General features: G+C 40.4%; 2 protein-coding genes across 6 annotated transcripts; one reads left to right on the forward strand and one right to left on the reverse strand.

Annotated features, from left to right (window-relative positions):
* The first annotated feature begins 389 nt into the window (after positions 1 to 389).
* LOC115741306 (phosphoenolpyruvate/phosphate translocator 2, chloroplastic-like) lies at positions 390 to 5,315 on the forward strand. Its single transcript, XM_030675150.2, has 9 exons — positions 390 to 901; positions 2,618 to 2,740; positions 2,872 to 3,024; positions 3,664 to 3,749; positions 3,844 to 3,928; positions 4,209 to 4,328; positions 4,426 to 4,503; positions 4,917 to 5,046; positions 5,187 to 5,315. Exons 1-9 carry the CDS (start codon positions 494 to 496, stop codon positions 5,261 to 5,263), a joined length of 1,260 nt encoding a protein of 419 aa, XP_030531010.1. The 5' UTR covers positions 390 to 493; the 3' UTR covers positions 5,264 to 5,315.
* Positions 5,316 to 5,970: 655 nt separating this feature from the next.
* Positions 5,971 to 13,961, reverse strand: LOC115741304 (DNA (cytosine-5)-methyltransferase DRM2). 5 transcript variants are annotated; one of them, XM_048283812.1, is made up of 10 exons: positions 13,405 to 13,961; positions 12,715 to 12,766; positions 12,393 to 12,530; positions 11,145 to 11,244; positions 11,015 to 11,061; positions 9,700 to 9,855; positions 8,529 to 8,625; positions 7,580 to 7,671; positions 6,751 to 7,488; positions 5,971 to 6,595 (listed from the first exon to the last, which is right to left on the reverse strand). In XM_048283812.1, exons 1-10 carry the CDS (start codon positions 13,491 to 13,493, stop codon positions 6,197 to 6,199), a joined length of 1,908 nt encoding a protein of 635 aa, XP_048139769.1. In that variant the 5' UTR covers positions 13,494 to 13,961; the 3' UTR covers positions 5,971 to 6,196. The 5 variants fall into 5 exon arrangements, with proteins under 5 accessions (XP_048139769.1, XP_030531008.2, XP_048139768.1 ...); XM_030675148.2 differs by having other exon boundaries at positions 5,971 to 6,631; positions 9,700 to 9,846; positions 13,405 to 13,958; XM_048283811.1 differs by having other exon boundaries at positions 5,971 to 6,631; positions 13,405 to 13,958.
* Between the last annotated feature and the right edge of the window lie 2,842 nt (positions 13,962 to 16,803).

The raw sequence follows: 16,803 nt of genomic DNA on the forward strand, positions 1-16,803 counted from the left end.
CCTTGGAAGGTCGCTAGTTCTCATCTTCGCCGAAACCTCTCTCCCTTTGAAATCGCCATTGATCCGAATGTGATGCTTCCCTTCGTAATCGCCATATTTCCATGTTTTGGTTGAAAAAGAAACGCAAAAACCCATCCGCTTTTCACTTCAAGGGGCTGGAGCTCCATCACCGTCCACGTGGGAAAACCGGCGAAAATGTTCGTTTTTCCCTTCTTGGCCGGCGGCGGTCCAAAGATCGCAAAAAGAGTCGAATGTTGGGTCTAAAAGTAAAACGACACGTGTCCAAAATTTGGAGCTATAATTTGTTGTCCCATGCACGAAATAACACGTGAATTAACCAAGAGAAGATTTAAAAAAAAAATGGGAAAATGGAAAACGAAATTCGGGGTCGTTCGTTTAGCCCTGTTAAGAGAGTTAGTTGATCCCCTGTTCTCCGTAGCATGCAACGTTGAAACAGACAACCATCTCTCTCTCTCTCTCTCTCTCTCTCAAGATGCAGAACACAGCGCTTGCTCTGTCTCCTTCTACGCCATTCCCAAAACCTCGAAGCAGAGCCCTCCTCCCTCCCCGGTCCTCTTCGATTCTCGACTCATTGGCACCGAAATCACTCGAGCGCGGGGCTTGTAGCTCCGCGCTCCTGCCCTTGAGGACGACTTCGCGCCTCTGTTCTGCCTCGCGACCCAATGCGCTGGTCCCGGCCGCCTCTTCGCCTTCATCTTCTCTTCTTTTTCCGAGACGGAAGGAAGATAACAACAAGGCCAGGGCTGCTTCAGTGCCCGGAGACGCGGAGGAGGAGGACGACTCTGCGAAGCTGAGCCGGGTGGCGAGGACGCTGCGGCTCTGTGTCATGTTCGGGGTTTGGTACCTTTTGAACATCTACTACAACATTTACAACAAGCAGGTCTCTCTCTCTCTCTCTCTCTTGAACAATTGGCCAGATCATCAACGATCTGTGTATTACAATTGGTTTGTGGAGCGGGTGTAGTGAGCCCATCATCATCTTACACCTAGTATAATTCACGATAGATGAACAAACACTCACGTATTCCGAAGAGCACAACTTGAGATATACCCATTAAAGCACACACTCTTTCACAGCCATTCACTGAAACTCTTGCAACGAAAGAGCTCGAATAAAGAGGTCATGACAGTTTCTACAGTAAAAACCTCCCCTTTCTCTTTCTGGTGGAGGAGAGACACAGGAAAATGTCGTAGTAGCCTAAACATTGTTCAAGGGAAGTAGCGAAGATTAACATCTTCCTGAAGATTGGATCAGTGCTGCTCATGGGAATGGTTTTTCTCCCCGAGTAAAACCAAAACCCAAGCTCCATTTTAGTTGGAACCTTATGACTTTGCTTGTCCGGTTCCTGTAATTTTTACCTTCTAAGATGTTAGATGCAAACTAAGAAAACAAGGTCAAGATGATGACGACGACGACGACGACGATGTATATTATACAGCGGTTGCGGATGATTTACATCTATTTATAGTTCCTACCTATTACCTCGACTTGTTCTCCTAAGTTCTTAAGACAGAGAAACTGAAATGTGTTTGAGAATTTTCAGGTACTTCAGTGATGAAGACAAGTCAAAGCTGGCAATGTCCTAACAATTTACGTTAAAGTCTAAATAGAAATCGCCCAAGATAGGCCCTAGTCATTATTAGTTTTCAGGTTACTTAGTATGTACCTAATAGGAGCAACAAATATCAATCATAGTCTTCGTTAAGAAATTAGGTCTAGAATGAACCACCCGACCCGACTGTAGCCCCAATTGGCCCCCTAGAGGAATATGTGCTTCTAAAAGATAACGTTGCACCGTCTTCAATGACGGCGGTGGCCGTCATACTAGCGGCTCCCCCTGTTTCCATTTATTGGCTAGGGTTGGCAGCTAATTAAATTCAACCCCACTAGATAGAAGGGAATAGCTTAAATTAAAATCGTAAATTGATTAAAATAAAAGGCAAAATAAAACACAAAGGTTGTTTCGATGTTCTTTGATTCAAAAACAATGTCAAAGATATCAATAATCAAAACAAATAGAATGAAGGCGACGAAGTCGAACTAATACGAATCGTACATGCATGTACACGCATAAGAAATATAGTAAGTCTCGGGATCTTTTATGTTAATATGAACTGTTCATTATAAGCCATCCATAATGAATGTGGATTCTTACGAGCTTAATATTGAATACAGAAAAAGTAGAACTCTTAATAAACATCGGAAATCATAGACGATAACGGTTAATGCAGTGCATTAAGAATTCTCTCGTGAGTAGATGAATGCATTATGCATACAATAGAATGCAAAAACCAAGCAAAAGTTTAGGGTACCTCTTGTTTCACAGAGAACTTTATGATAAAGGAAAATATTTTCTTCTAGGAAAATGATTCGTTTTCATTTGCAAGTGAGACGTTTTTCCTCGATCTAAATTTGTTGTTTTCAGTCCATGAAAAACGTTTTCCATACATCGATTAGTTTTTGGTCATGCAAACACCGGAAGGTCAAAAAAAAAAAAATCCCAGAAACAGATTTTCCTTCAAACAAACGGACCCTTAAACTTCATTTTAATTCAGGTTTCCAGTTTTTGCTCACTTGTATTTGGGAACTGTACAGGTTCTGAAGGCATACCCTTTCCCAGCAACAGTCACAGCATTCCAGTTTGGGTGTGGGACTGTGATTATTCTCCTGATGTGGGCATCTAGACTCCATCCATTCCCTAAGCTCACTCGATCTCAGGTGAGTGCTGCGGTCATGATTCAAAGACGAGTAAAGAAAGAAAAAGAGGCAAAACTGGTGTTTTTTCAGTTCATCTGAAGATGATAGCCAACGATCTTCGCTTAACCGAGAACATTTCAAAAAACTTTCAGCTTGGAGCAGTTCTACCGCTGGCTGTGGCACACACAATGGGGAACCTCCTGACCAATGTCAGCCTTGGGAGAGTGGCTGTTTCTTTCACTCACACCATCAAAGCTATGGAGCCCTTCTTCACAGTTGTTCTTGCCTCTCTGTTCCTTGGAGAGGTATGACTTTCTTCATTTGGTCACTTAGATGATGCACAGCCGATAGCACGTAAGATTTCCCAATTTGGCAGTTCGCGTTCGGGACATTATTTGTTAGGCCCCCTTTCTTAGCTTGCGTCCTGCTTACCTTGGAGAAACGACCGATATATGCTTTGGCGCCGGTAGTCAATAAATCGGTCTTTCTTGTGCCGGATAGGCGGATAATAGATACTTCATCACACCATTTGTTTCTAATTCCTGGAGCTTGTCTTTTTCCATTATGAGCATACTGTGTCTGTGCGCTTAGGGAGGAAAAACAAATCTAGGATAGCAACCGATCACGGGGATCGGTCCTAGTCGCCGTGATCAGATTTTAGAATTTCAGGAGCCACTGAAACTGGGATGAAACGACCCGATTCACGATCCCGCAAAACATGAGGATATACGAATTCATGTGCATGACTCGCGCGAAAGAGAATGTGATGCTTGACGGAGAAACGTTTGCTGTATTCTTGTTCTAAAGTTCTTGAAAATTCTGTCCTTCCTAACTTTAGTTTCATGACTTCTGAAAGAGCCATGTGGAGCACAATCTATGTAATTGTATGATGAAATTTACTGATATGGAGCTTGACTTCAATTTGGGCTAATATGGCCCCCCAGAGGCCATCGTTCTGGGTTGTTTCCTCCCTTGTGCCGATTGTAGGCGGAGTGGTACTCGCAACTTTCACCGAGGCTTCATTTAACTGGTATGCTCTTCTTCTGCAATTCTAGTTTCCCCATCATGTTCAGAAATTCTTGATGTAATTCCGACAATGATCTCCCCGTTTCCATTTGAAACAGGATTGGTTTCAGCAGCGCAATGGCTTCCAATTTGACAAACCAATCGCGGAACGTATTTAGCAAGAAAATCATGGTTAACAAAGAGGTAATGTCCATTTATAGCTAATACCAGCATCGATAATCACCATAGCTTCTGTAACCCCGCAATCTCACATAGGATGGTAAAAAAGATTTTGTCAAGTGATCCACAAGTAGACACTCACGCTAATTATTTTCATTGGATTACTTGGCTAGCCCCCATGAAAGGGCCGAGTCATTACAAACCATATCAGAGCGAGATGCGTGGGTCATGATGTGCCGCTTTTCCAGTCAATTTTAACTTTAGTTGGGCATTGGATACAGGGGCTGACCATTACTTCTTTCAGGAAGCATTGGACAATATCAACCTCTTCTCGGTGATGACGATAATGTCTTTCATGTTCCTGGCTCCCGCAGCTATTTTCATGGAGGGTTTTAAATTTACTCCGTCATACCTGCAATCTGCAGTAAGTAATACATTTCAGAGAACCGAACCTAACCGCACTGAAGTACATACACAGAGAAAGCACCTTGGATTTAGTTGTTTACCGTTTTTCGTGTCAGGCGAGTCGAGGTTTGAACATTAAAGAACTGTGTGTGAGATCTCTTTTGTCTGGATTCTGCTTTCACAGCTATCAGCAGGTGAGCCCTCAGGCTTCTTCATTTCATCCCCTGTCATGCGCTTTTCTTCGGTAACCACATTCCTTGCCGCCTGATGGGCGGCCCTGGTCTCTGCGTTTCGGAACCTCAGAACACGAGTGTTCACCGAGAAAGTCTTGTAGGATTTCTTGTGTATTTATTAATGTCTATACACAGCCTAAAAATTTACCTCTGATCTTGTACAAGGTTGTCTGCTAGGTATACTGCGATCAACTTCCCAATGCTAAGTTGAAGCTCACCCTTTTCATGCACTGTTGAGACAGAATGTGATGAAGAAAGAACCTAAAACTCCAGTTGCAGTTGATGCACGAATATAATCTTTGTTCAACTAGGTCCTAGCCTCATGTTAATTTCCTAATACGACGAGCCATCTCCGTACTCTCCCTATTTGGCAGGTCTCTTACGCGATACTACACATGGTATCGCCGGTCACTCACTCCGTCGGAAACAGTGTGAAGCGTGTGGTTGTCATATTCGCGTCAATCATCTTCTTCCGAACACCGATTTCACCCGTCAGCTCCCTTGGTAAACTCCTCGAATCTGCAAATTTCATCAACCCTCGTGCATTTTGTCTAGCTTTTTCGGTCATGATGCGGATCACTTGCGATGGTCTCGTCTTATTCAGCCTCGAGGAATAATCCGTCGCAACTGACTTGTGGGTGCAGGGACCACGTTGGCTCTCGCCGGAGTCTTCGCGTACTCAAACGCCAAGAGGATGAAGCCAAAATTGAAGGTCACGTGAGGCGTGATCAAAATCCTAAGAAAATCATGGAGCGATTCATAACAAACTCAAACAAAGAAGGCGAGAACAGTCTCGCTCTTTATTGCCCCCTCTCCCAACCACAGTCAATGCACATTATCTTTTGAGGCTTCAGTCTCTAATCCTCTTAATTCAATGAACAGTCAGGCATTAGGTCCCGTCGGATTATCAATTCGAGTACATATGTCATTGACAAACCAGAAATATTTGTTGGATCTTATATGAATTGAAATTGAAACATGTAGAACACAATCCTCATGGGACGTGGTGTCAGAATCCATATGCACATGCGCCACCGGACCTGAATGCCCATCCAGCTCAAACTATTGGCACCGATTTACTTTGGCCCTGGTTCTTTCTGACATCCCAAAGCATCGCCCTGCGACATCAGGAACACCTTGCTTTCGGAGCGCTAAGAACAAACAAAACTGTCAACAGAAAGATTTTGGATCTTGAATCCCCTTTGCCATGTTTGCAGTTTATTCCCTTATTCCCGACACTTTCAGGAATACACTGTCAGGTCTGTCACCACAGTTAACATCCCAGCCCCTGCGAAACAACCCCCAGCCCCACACAACCTCAGAAACGAAAAGCCAAAAAAAAAGCCTGGATGGTTAAATAGAGGGACATCAGAATAGCCCCGACAACTCGAAAGAAAAATTATATGTAAAGGGAGGAAATTCCTAAGCACAGATCAATCCTCCGAAGCAATTCAATTCAGAATGCAGAAATAACTCAACGAATTCCAACAAGGGAAGTGAAATGAGATTTATTGGATTGGAGAGGAGAACAGAATCATAAAGATGAACAATTAGAGATGTTTGCGCTCCCCTTCAGCGATTCAATTCTGAGCCAGATGATAACTAAAACCCACCTATCAATTGGTTAACTGTTCAGTAAGATGCTTTACATCAATCAGTGGCCTTTGGACATGATACACTTGACCAGATCCAAAATCCGGAAATAATCATAGAAGAGCGAGGACTCCTTGCCTTCCAGTCCATCCCTACTGTGCCTGTTACTGCCAGCGAGATTGTTGCACGGGCTTCCGCCAACAATGAGATCAAACCCGCCAAAAGAGTTCATCAGCTGCTCCAGCCTATCCCCATTCAACTGTTGCACATCGGCAATGTGGATCAAATTGCCCTTCTGGTTTGTTTGCTCCCACCAACTCCTCACGATATTTCTGTTGACTTCAGATATCTCCACAGAGACCACGTTTTTTAGCGGGATCCCAAGCCGATGAAGAGCAACTTCTGCCCCACCAATTCCAGAGAAGAGAGAGAGGAGGTTGACTCCAGCAGGGAATAAGTCCTTCAGAACGGAGAGATGGTAAGCCACAGTATCAACCTGAAAGTATGCCAGAGTATGCCTCCATAAGAATTAATGCACTGGATAACAGGATGGATTGTATGATGCAACTGAGTTATTCTTGGTTCCAAGCAAATAGAAGTCAGCAAAATATCTACCTGGAAGGAATTGCCGAGTGATTTGTATCTATCGGTTCTGCTTATCCCACCTCCTCTAGTGTGATTTTTCGGGAAACCTAAAAGCATTTCCACTTCATCAGGCTCCAATGGAGCCAGCTTGTTCCTTCCCACCCAGACGAGGTTCCACTTTCGGCATTCATCAAGGACATATTTTTGGATCCTCAGAGGCGGCTCTGACTCACCATCATTATCTTCAAGGGCCTTCCGGATCCTCTCTGTAAGCTTCGCACTACCAATGCATGTCTGTAAGCAATTCAGCTTTGTCCTTGTGTCCCATGAAGGCCACCACTTCCTCGTCAATGGCAATGCTTCATGAATAGTGCGTGGGGGGAGTGGAAGAAGAGGAAACCTGTTATTTGTAGGTAGGTTATGGACATAGCCCCTTTTTCTTGCAGTAGCACAGAAGTACTTCGAGTCTACAAATTCTGGTTCAACGTCATATAAGAACCGAGAAATGGTGTCCCAAACTCCCTTCGGAGCAAGTGCTACGTTTTCATAGTAGAAGTAGGGAGGTCCAATAGCCGCCTCTGGAAGTGTTCGGTGAACTATCGTGCTCGACTCTGTGGGTACCCCGAACCCGATCATGGGATTTGGGAGACGAATCTGCTCCTCATCTCCATGCAAGAGCTTTTTCTCGCCTCTTCTTTTCTTGCTCCAAGCATCACAATTAGAATGTTTCCTCTTCTTTTGCTTTCTAAAGTCGTTGAGCAGTCTAGGCTGCAGCAGACCAAAAAATGAAAAGCCACTTTAATATATACTTCCATAAGAACCAAAATGAGCATGGACATAATTAAATAGGGCAAACCACCTTCTCTTCAGGCCCTAGAAGTGCATCTGCTTCCTTTGACATCTGAGCAGCACATATGAAATCTATCAGCTCGTCTACTGAGGCATCGGGACCTACAACATTGAGAGGATCATTGAGAGGAAGAAATAAGTTATCTTCTTTATCTTACCAGGGATTTTCCTGATTCAGCTGAAGACACTTAAAATACCAAATTTGAAGACATATACAGGACTAGCTAGTATCACGAAGAAATGAAGTGAAAATCTTTTGTTGCCATTCTAGAGATATATTTTGTAAATTGTCCTGTTAGGCTTAGGAGGAAAAAGAGTGGACAAATCCAATGAGCAATACTTTTATATACATTTGTTACTGAATTAAAACCCTTCTAGTGCAGAAAAATTACAACTTGTTGCATGAGGAGTGAATAAGGAACAAAAACGAAAGCAAGAAGAAAACTGAACCTCAGGAGAACTTTCCTCTCAAGTTGAAATGTAATGAAAGTAAAACAAAAGGTCCAAACTCAATTTCTTTGCATTATAAGAGAATAAGTTTATTATTAGAAAAGCTCACATTTAAGATTTGTCACAAGGAATCCAAACCTCTCAATCTCATAGGAGGAAAAATTACAAGTTATTATACGAGGAGTGAATAAGGAACAGAAGTGAAAGCAAGAAGAAAATTGAACCTCAGGAGAACTTCCCTCTCAAGTTGAAATGAAAGGAAAGCAAAACAAAAAGTCCAAACTCACCATTTCTGTGCCTTATAAGAGAATAAGTTTATGTTTAAGCTGAACCAATGCACTGAGCAGAATATTAGAAAAGCTCACATTTAAGATTTGTCGCAAGGAAACCAAACCTCTCAATCTCATAGTAAAATCCCCCCAAATCCACTAGAAATATGGCTTTCTTTTTGTTTGCGTATGACTAGAACATGTCAAAATCTTACAAAAGCAGAAGAATAGAATACAGACCACATCTTTCTATGGCAATGTAAGCTCCTTCCACTGGATACCCCATAGCTGTCAAGGACAACAATTTCTTATCTTCAGACGAGGGATTGATGACTTCCTGCAAGACCACATAACTAACAATGCTCAACGTTCATGCCCATCTACCGGTAACTACGAATTATATTAACTGCTTAGGCAAAATCACAGTTACAGCAGCATATCACATACAAAACACACACTTCCAGAAGAAAAATCACCAATTTTTTAGGTTAATGCTAACAAAGCAAAACCAGGAACTGATTCAAAGCTTATGTTAATTAATAATAGCATGACATTACACTCACATATAACTTTAAAAAACAGCAGAGTACTCAAACTACCAAAAACCTTATTCAAGCTGTTTCTTTATGTCCAACCAACGTTTAGCCGCCCCTAAATTTTAGAGGAACAATCTGAAATTTGCTTTTATCATATCAGAAAGGACCAAAACCGAGCATTCAAGACATTCCCAGGCTACAACATTGTCATCTTTAGAATACAATCTTAATGGGACAGTTCGTTAGCAAAGAAGGACAAAGACATTGAAACGGCAGATGACAAACGAGAGCCACCTTTCAATAAACCAACAGGTTTATTATTAACCTTATTATTTAACCATATCCATTTCCAGGAATGTGCCCAATAATTTATAGTACATGTGATTAACTGATCCTGTTTATTCATTTCACTTTTAGAGTTGTGTATGCACCAAAGTATCAATTAATCATCATGGTGCTGTTGCTCACCAGAGGATTGGTCACTCAACAGTTGAACAATAGTAGCCGAAAGTTGAGTGACTTATCCTTTGACGAGCAATGGTTATGGATAGACAACATATAATCCATAATGTAGGGTCAACATATCTTAACATCTACTGATTTTGAGACTAAAACAGAAAGGTTCTGTCCCTAACTATTGGAACTGGAGTAAAGATTGTGATTCTAAACCTTTTTCACATGGGCACTTACTTCCTGCAGTCAACAAAATCCAGTCACACAAAGAACACATGCTTAATCAACCAATTATATAAGCACATGCAACATGAAGAATAGAAGGCATATTTGATGATATCGAAAAGTGAAGAAAAAGACACATCCCCGAGGAGTACAGTACAGATAGCTTTAAAATTTAAAGTAGAAATAAGAAAACCAACCTCACTTCCAGAATAACTATCTTCATCCGAAAGATCGTCCAAAAAGCTCCCTTCATAGTCAGAAGAGAAGTGATCAGAATCCACAACTTCCTCTTTGACAACAGCAGATTCATCAATATCTTGCTCTTGAGGAGAGTTTTCTAGAACCTGCAGTACAACCGATAAGAAACAAAGAAAAGGCAAATGGTCAACTAGTACAAAGCACCTAAATACTAACAGATCAACTTATCATGTCACACTTAAGGTCAAATTGATGTACAAAATGCAAGTTGGAGTGATCGGTTAAAATAATCAAGATATCCGTAATTTCTCAGCCAATCATCTGCGTGGTTTCTCCATGTCTGCTTTTGGCAGTTGGACGCCAAGAGAACAAAACTGAGGAGGGAAGCAGATCCCATGACAACGCATCAAGCCCTGAACATCAAAAGGTCTGTTTTGACCACATAAAGCTCTAAGTGTCAATCTAAGCTTGGACACAGTCAGAACTTTCATAATGTCAATCAAACAGATTCAGCGATATAGAAACATCATGCAAGAAGTATTAGTTGCTTCAACATCATCATCATCGTGAAGGAGATTAATTGTTCGGAGTATTAGTTGCTTCAACATCATCATCATCATCATCATCATCATGAAGGAGATTAATTGTTTGGAGATTTTCTTGGGCACGGATAGATAATAAATTTGTCCTGCTCTCCCTTCATGTATAAAAGGAAAATTCCTGTATGGAGACTCATCCAGACACACTGATAGGCAACAATAAGTTCTATAGAGGCACTGAAGATATTGCAAAATAATGTTAAGAATCATGACTGTAATTAAAACATGTTCATCAATGAATATCTATGGACAGCCATTTCCGAACTGACTATATTCGAACAGGAGGAATACAACATTAACTAGTGATATGTCCAGAAGCAGACACAGAATAAAAGCTAGCTTTAGGCAAAGACTTGGTGCAAATGCACCAAGCACTCTACATGAACATTTTTTCTGACAAACCAAAGAAAATGTTAGAGTCACATCACAAGGGATGTGAGTCAAAGTACACAGAATTTCGTGATCACAAATTCACAGTAACTTCAAAATTTTTGGCCAACCAATAAATTAAGCTAAACATTAGTGACCATAAACAATTCGAAACCTTTTTTTTTTATAAATCATACTCTAGGCTAGCTATCTCTCATATTAGGACTTCAATTTCCCATGAAAATAATAATTGGGCAGCAAGCAAGCTGAAAGTATGGACAATCGCACCATCGCAATATGCTTTCAGTTTTTGGGCAGCAAGAAATATAGGAACCTCTCTTCTCACCTTATATGTCAGGAGATGTTCCAGTATTGCATCAGGTTGTCCCTCTCCTGTCCACTTATTTGAGAATAATGAGAAACAGCCCAGGAGATAAAATCAAACATTTAAAGAAGAAGCAACCACAGACACCCACCGATTTCATCAATAGCCTTTGCAACCAATTTCTCCGAAAAGCCCATCCCCACAAATTGATAAAACAACTTGGAATGGGATGTACCTGCTGACGAACTCGCCTTGGCACAAAACAAAACCATAAAGGGGTTTCAGTTCAGGTACAAAAACACATTTAGTAAGTCCTGTGCATTCTCATGCACAATAGGTTAAACACCGCAAGACAATCATGATTTCAACTTCAAAACACCAACAGACGAAGGCAAGACAGCGAGGGTACACAACAAACAAAGTCGACCATACAGGTGATTTGGCATGCTATAAAAATAATACTATGCAAGTTGCAAAATTTTGCTTCAAAACTAATTTATCTAGTCGTTTTATCATGCTCACTTGACAAAACTAACATACCTTAGATCAAACTATTTCACTTTTGTATGATTAATACATTGTGTTTTGTATGTCAATCTTTCGCGAGTTTTACAAAGTCAAAACTGTTTAACGTAGGCTAGTCATTTCCATAAAATTCCCCAGGACATGTACGAATAAGAAAGCAATGAGAGAATGAGATGGGCTTTAATAAATCAATATCATTTTCAATGAAAGAAAGACCGTTTTGCGTCTTAGATCTTGATGAAATAACAAGGTCCCTAAGTATAATAATAAGCACAGATGATATCTAAGAACAGAACCCTTAAAAGTCAGACAGGGACCAAGATGACAACCTTATCTGAGACTCTTAAATGACTGTCTTGCTTCAAATGAAAATAAAATAAGTTAGGCTAATGTGTCCTTGAGAAATGCAAGTGGTTGATAGTCAAGAAACAACAACAGAAAGCCTTTTCCATTGAAAGCTCACGATATAAGGACATTAAAATACATGCCCTTTTTCCATGTAAGAAAATATTGATGCAGATCTGTGTCATATTCTTTCTCTAGAACCCTTTAATGTAGTGAAGACAATTGACTATGTGTAATGGCTAAAAGAGCAAGAAGCTTTTCCAGGAAAGCACAAAAGAAGACAAATTTAGAAGCGGCCCATGAAGTCTCTGAGAATACTTACACATTGGAAGAAGATTTCCAAGTGGGAAAAAGTATGAACAGTAATTGTCCCTTTTCTGAACTCAAATCTCTTCAACTAACATACTTAATCGAAAAACCAAATATTGAACTATGGCAGAGCCAGTATTATATATATATATATATATATATATATATATATATATATATATATATATATATATATTCCAAAAACACCCAAATATTTTACCTCTGCAGAGCCTGAAGCAGCATCTCCACTGGGGGGAGTTAAACTTGAAGAAGAAGATGCTGGATAATTCTCAACCTCAAGCTCATCTTCAGTGTTCCAGTCAACATTATCATCCCCTTCACCAGCTGCATTTCCATCCTAGAAGAAAGAAAATAAAAACAGAAAGAAAATCATGAACTTATAGCAAGATTAAAACCAAGCACATGAGATTTGCCCAAGAGAGATGTCCTTTTATCCTCCATACCAACAAGAACAAAGACTTAGCTAGGTTAGAAACGGGCAAACAGAAATAGTGAGGCGGACACTGAGAAAGGATACGTACCATAACTATGTATTCTCTGGCTTGGCTGATGCAAGGGTCCTTGGACAAGTGACTACCCCAAAAATGGAACTGGTTAGTTAAACATAAATCGCAACTACCTTAAAAGCCGATTATGGTATGAATGTGAGAATATACGTCAAATCCACATAAGCGGGAACACCAATATCATCAGTTTAACACGTGGAGGAAATCAATGCTAATCAAGCCATAGTCGTGAACAAAGACGAAAGCCAACAGGATCAACTATTACTATCAAGAATGCGAGTATACCAGGAATTAAACCGTATTTCCGAGAGGATGCACAAAAGCGCATACAAATCAATTCAAGCTTTTACACCTTGCCCACCATGGAAAGCGCAGAACAGAGGCAGAACTAGACCGAAGCACTCACTTTATAAATCATTAAATCTTAGTATGGAGCCATTGCAAGTTTTCTTGCCGCTTAGCCTATAGGCAGTCCTCGCCTAAAGATATCCGACTTCCTGATGCGCCCAAAACCTTATTCTGGAGGACGGCTCCTTGGGAGAAAAACCTTCACCGTCAAGACTCATAAAGCGGGACTTCGCTCTCGGATCTAACTCTCTTTCAAATGCGATTCGTCGTGCACATGGAAAGACTACACTCCGACAGTTTGAAGTGATCATGCACAATTTTAGAGCACGGGAACAAGCAAATTACTCATCTCCTCACTTTACCAAGCCCTTCTTAGCAAACGGAACACACACCGACGAAAGCGACACGGACGAAGCCGCAAAAGCTCCGGCAAGCAATGGACGCATGCGACCGGGAAACGGAAGACAATCAACGCGGAATCAACAGAAACAAGAGCGGACGGAGACAGCGCCGCAGCTCTTCAAGACGAAATACCTGGAAAAAGGAGGAAGCCGAATCCCGACCTTCTTCGGATTTCCCGGAAATGCAGCTTCGATTCGTCGCGCGGAGAGGCAGGCTGAGCGAGAGGATTACACCGGACGGACGGACGGACGGACGGACGGACGGAGGCGCTCGCCAGATGCACGGAAGAGAAAACCTAGAATCCTCGAGCAAGTCGTCACGTTTCTGCGGATTCCGAGGGCTCTCAAGTGAGAGAAGAATCTGAGAGCCCGTGAGAAAATTTGAGAGAGAGAGAGAGAGAGAGGAGAGCTTCGAAGGAATTGCCCAAACGGGGAAGAGCAAAGAGCGAAAAGGCCACCAGTTTTTGTTGCGGGAATCAGTTTTTTGAGAGCCGGCGAGTACGCTACGCGCGCCGCGGAACGAGCGTCAGCGTACTCGCGCAAACTTGAATTTGCTTCTCTTTCATTCCCTACCCCACTCACACACACACACACACACACCCAAAAAATTTCTGTTTGCTTTTCAATCTTTCTTTTTTATTTATAGTTGGAATTTCTTCTCTAGTTAAAGTATTTTTTTTCCAATATGAATATTATATTCATTTATTAAGTTTCCTTATCGCAACCTCATTTCGTATCGAATACACCTTCACGATCCGTTTCGAGCATTAAATACTATAGACATAGCTTTCCCGATACATGTTTATTAAATGATTAACGATGATAATTGACTTGTCGAATCGAAAGAGCAAGAGCAAGAGCAATTTTAGATGTTCTCGAATTCAATATTTCGAGCAAAAGAACTTGAAAACATTGATTAGACTTATGGGAAAATTTAAAATTCTTCTTTTAAGTTCGACTCCAACGACTAATTTGATTTGATTGATGATAAATGAGTATAAATTAGGGAAATCGGATTTTAAGAGTCGGCAAGTACGCTATGTCTGTGAGCGCGAGGCCCCCCCATATTTCTAAATTTTTTATTTGTAGTTAGAATTTCTTCTCCCATTAATTTTTTTTTTTCAAATCTGAATATAATACTCATTTATTAGGTTCCCTAATCACGATCCCATTTCGTATCGAATACGCCTTCGTGATTCGTTTCCAGCATTAATTACTGTAGACATAGTTTCCGTGATCGACGTGTATTAAATGGTGAGCGATGTTTATCCGCTTATGGCATCCAACAAACAAAAAATAATTTTGGGGGTGTTCTCGAATTTCAATATTTCGCGCAAATAAAAAAAGATTGAATTTGTTGATTAGACTTACGGGAAAATCTAAAATTCCTCTTTAAGTTCGAATTCAAAGGTTATTTTATTTCGTTGATGGTAAATTAACATGGTGGAAAAGAGCACCAAATGAGCGAGTACTGTATATTCCGTAGTCTCGAGAGTGTGAATAGTGTTTACTTTTTCTTCTTTCTTTTTAATTTAATGCAAATGCTAGCTAACACCGTTTTCAAGCAAATAGCACCAAATGATGACACCCTTTTTATTTTATTTTTTCACCTTATTATTGACTTTATTTCTCTTCGAAAATAATTGGCCCTTTTCTAATCAAAAGTGTCTTAGAGCGCTTTTTAAACAATCAAGTAACAAAAATCACAGGTCATATTATATTTATTTGTATCGCGATATGCATAATTAATATTTATAAATCATACTTTTGTAGCGAGATTTATTTAAATTTAAGGGCTTTAAAGATTTTCGTGCCGACGCATCTCGTGTGCTTGTATTTACTATTTATTGTTTGGAAGATTGTTTTAAGATTTTTTTTTGGCTAAGAAAACTTCGCTCATTTTACGTCAAAGACCATCCTGCCGACACATCTAAGGTTGTGAATTTTGGCACTTATTATCACATGTTAAATTTAGCCCCGAAAACGAAATTTTAAGATCCGAAAATTTCGATTCGGCTAAATTCAAGAAATATTAAATTAAAATCGGTTCGATTTTAATTTTATAATATATTTATATCCAAACAACCAAACACAATCTTGTATCACCTCATCGTCCTTATCCCTGCACACCATCTATTCCTTTGATGTGACCTTAGGTGAGTGCCCCATATTGCCCCCTCACTTTATCACACCAAACATGTCAAAATCAAAAGGGACAAGAATGTAAATTAATGCACATTCAAACTAAAAAAAAAAAGGGCACAACTTTTCATGTAAGTCAATGCACCCTGTTCTGACCAGAGGCACTTTCAGACAAAATTTATTAAGTTCATCTCATTAGAATTGCACTTTGTTGTTTTTTTTTTTTTTTTTATAACCGAAGTGCCCGCACGACCGGCGAGTTATGGCTCAAACCAGCGATAGAGCACGATTATTCCTCGGAAGGCTAGCGCAAGATCTCACCGTCACGACCTCTCGCTTAAATTACCAACGCCCACGAGTTTCGAACCCGGGACCTCTCGTGAAAGAGGCTGGGCTCAAACCATCGCGGCCACCGATGGGTAAGTTATTGCACTTTGTTTGTATCGCTTTTTAAAAAAAAACTCAACGGATATTTCCTATGTTTTTTTTTTTTTTGCATTTCTTATGATTTAAATTTTGGCAAAAACTGGTTAAATTTCCTATCGAAAACGTATGTATTCTTCATTTCGAATTCGAAGGGCTTAAAAATAGCTGCGGATCGTGTCATCTTCTTCTGCGGTGGGTGACGTTTGCTGATTCAAAGTTGATGCCGAAAGAGAGAGAGAGAGAGGAAAAGAAGGAAGGGATTATTGGTAAAGAATTTTAAAAATGGATGCATTGAGATTCTGATCCAGAGAAAGTGTGCATTTCCAAAATGAAAGTGGTGACGTGCCACGAGCAATCATCGTTTCGCGGAAGATGAGGCCTTTCAGAAAGTTGCTCTTGAAGAAAACGACAACATTTTATAGTGTTTGATTGAAATATTTTTCGCTGTTCAGTACGGAAAATCGAATTTAATTCTCCTTCATACACTCTTTTTAATAAATTTTGTTTCTCAATATTTTTATTTTGTTTTTCTTTTTTATTGTTATATTTATTTTATTTTTCTCTCTCTTTTTTTTTGTGTCTTTCCCTTTCTTCTAGCCGCTGGCCATAGCAATGACTAGTGAGGCTTGAGCTCGCCTCGCCATAGGTTGTCGAGCCTCGCCTTGCTTGAGGCCGGCGAGGTTGAGCTCCAACCTCCCTCGCCTAAGACCGATCACCCATTGTCGGTGATTGGCCGAAGAAGAAGGGAAAATAAAAATTAAGAAAAGAAAAGAGAAAAATAATTAAA

The sequence above is a fragment of the Rhodamnia argentea genome, chromosome 8 (genome assembly GCF_020921035.1).
Source record: "Rhodamnia argentea isolate NSW1041297 chromosome 8, ASM2092103v1, whole genome shotgun sequence".
NCBI classification, from domain to species: Eukaryota; Viridiplantae; Streptophyta; class Magnoliopsida; order Myrtales; family Myrtaceae; genus Rhodamnia; species Rhodamnia argentea.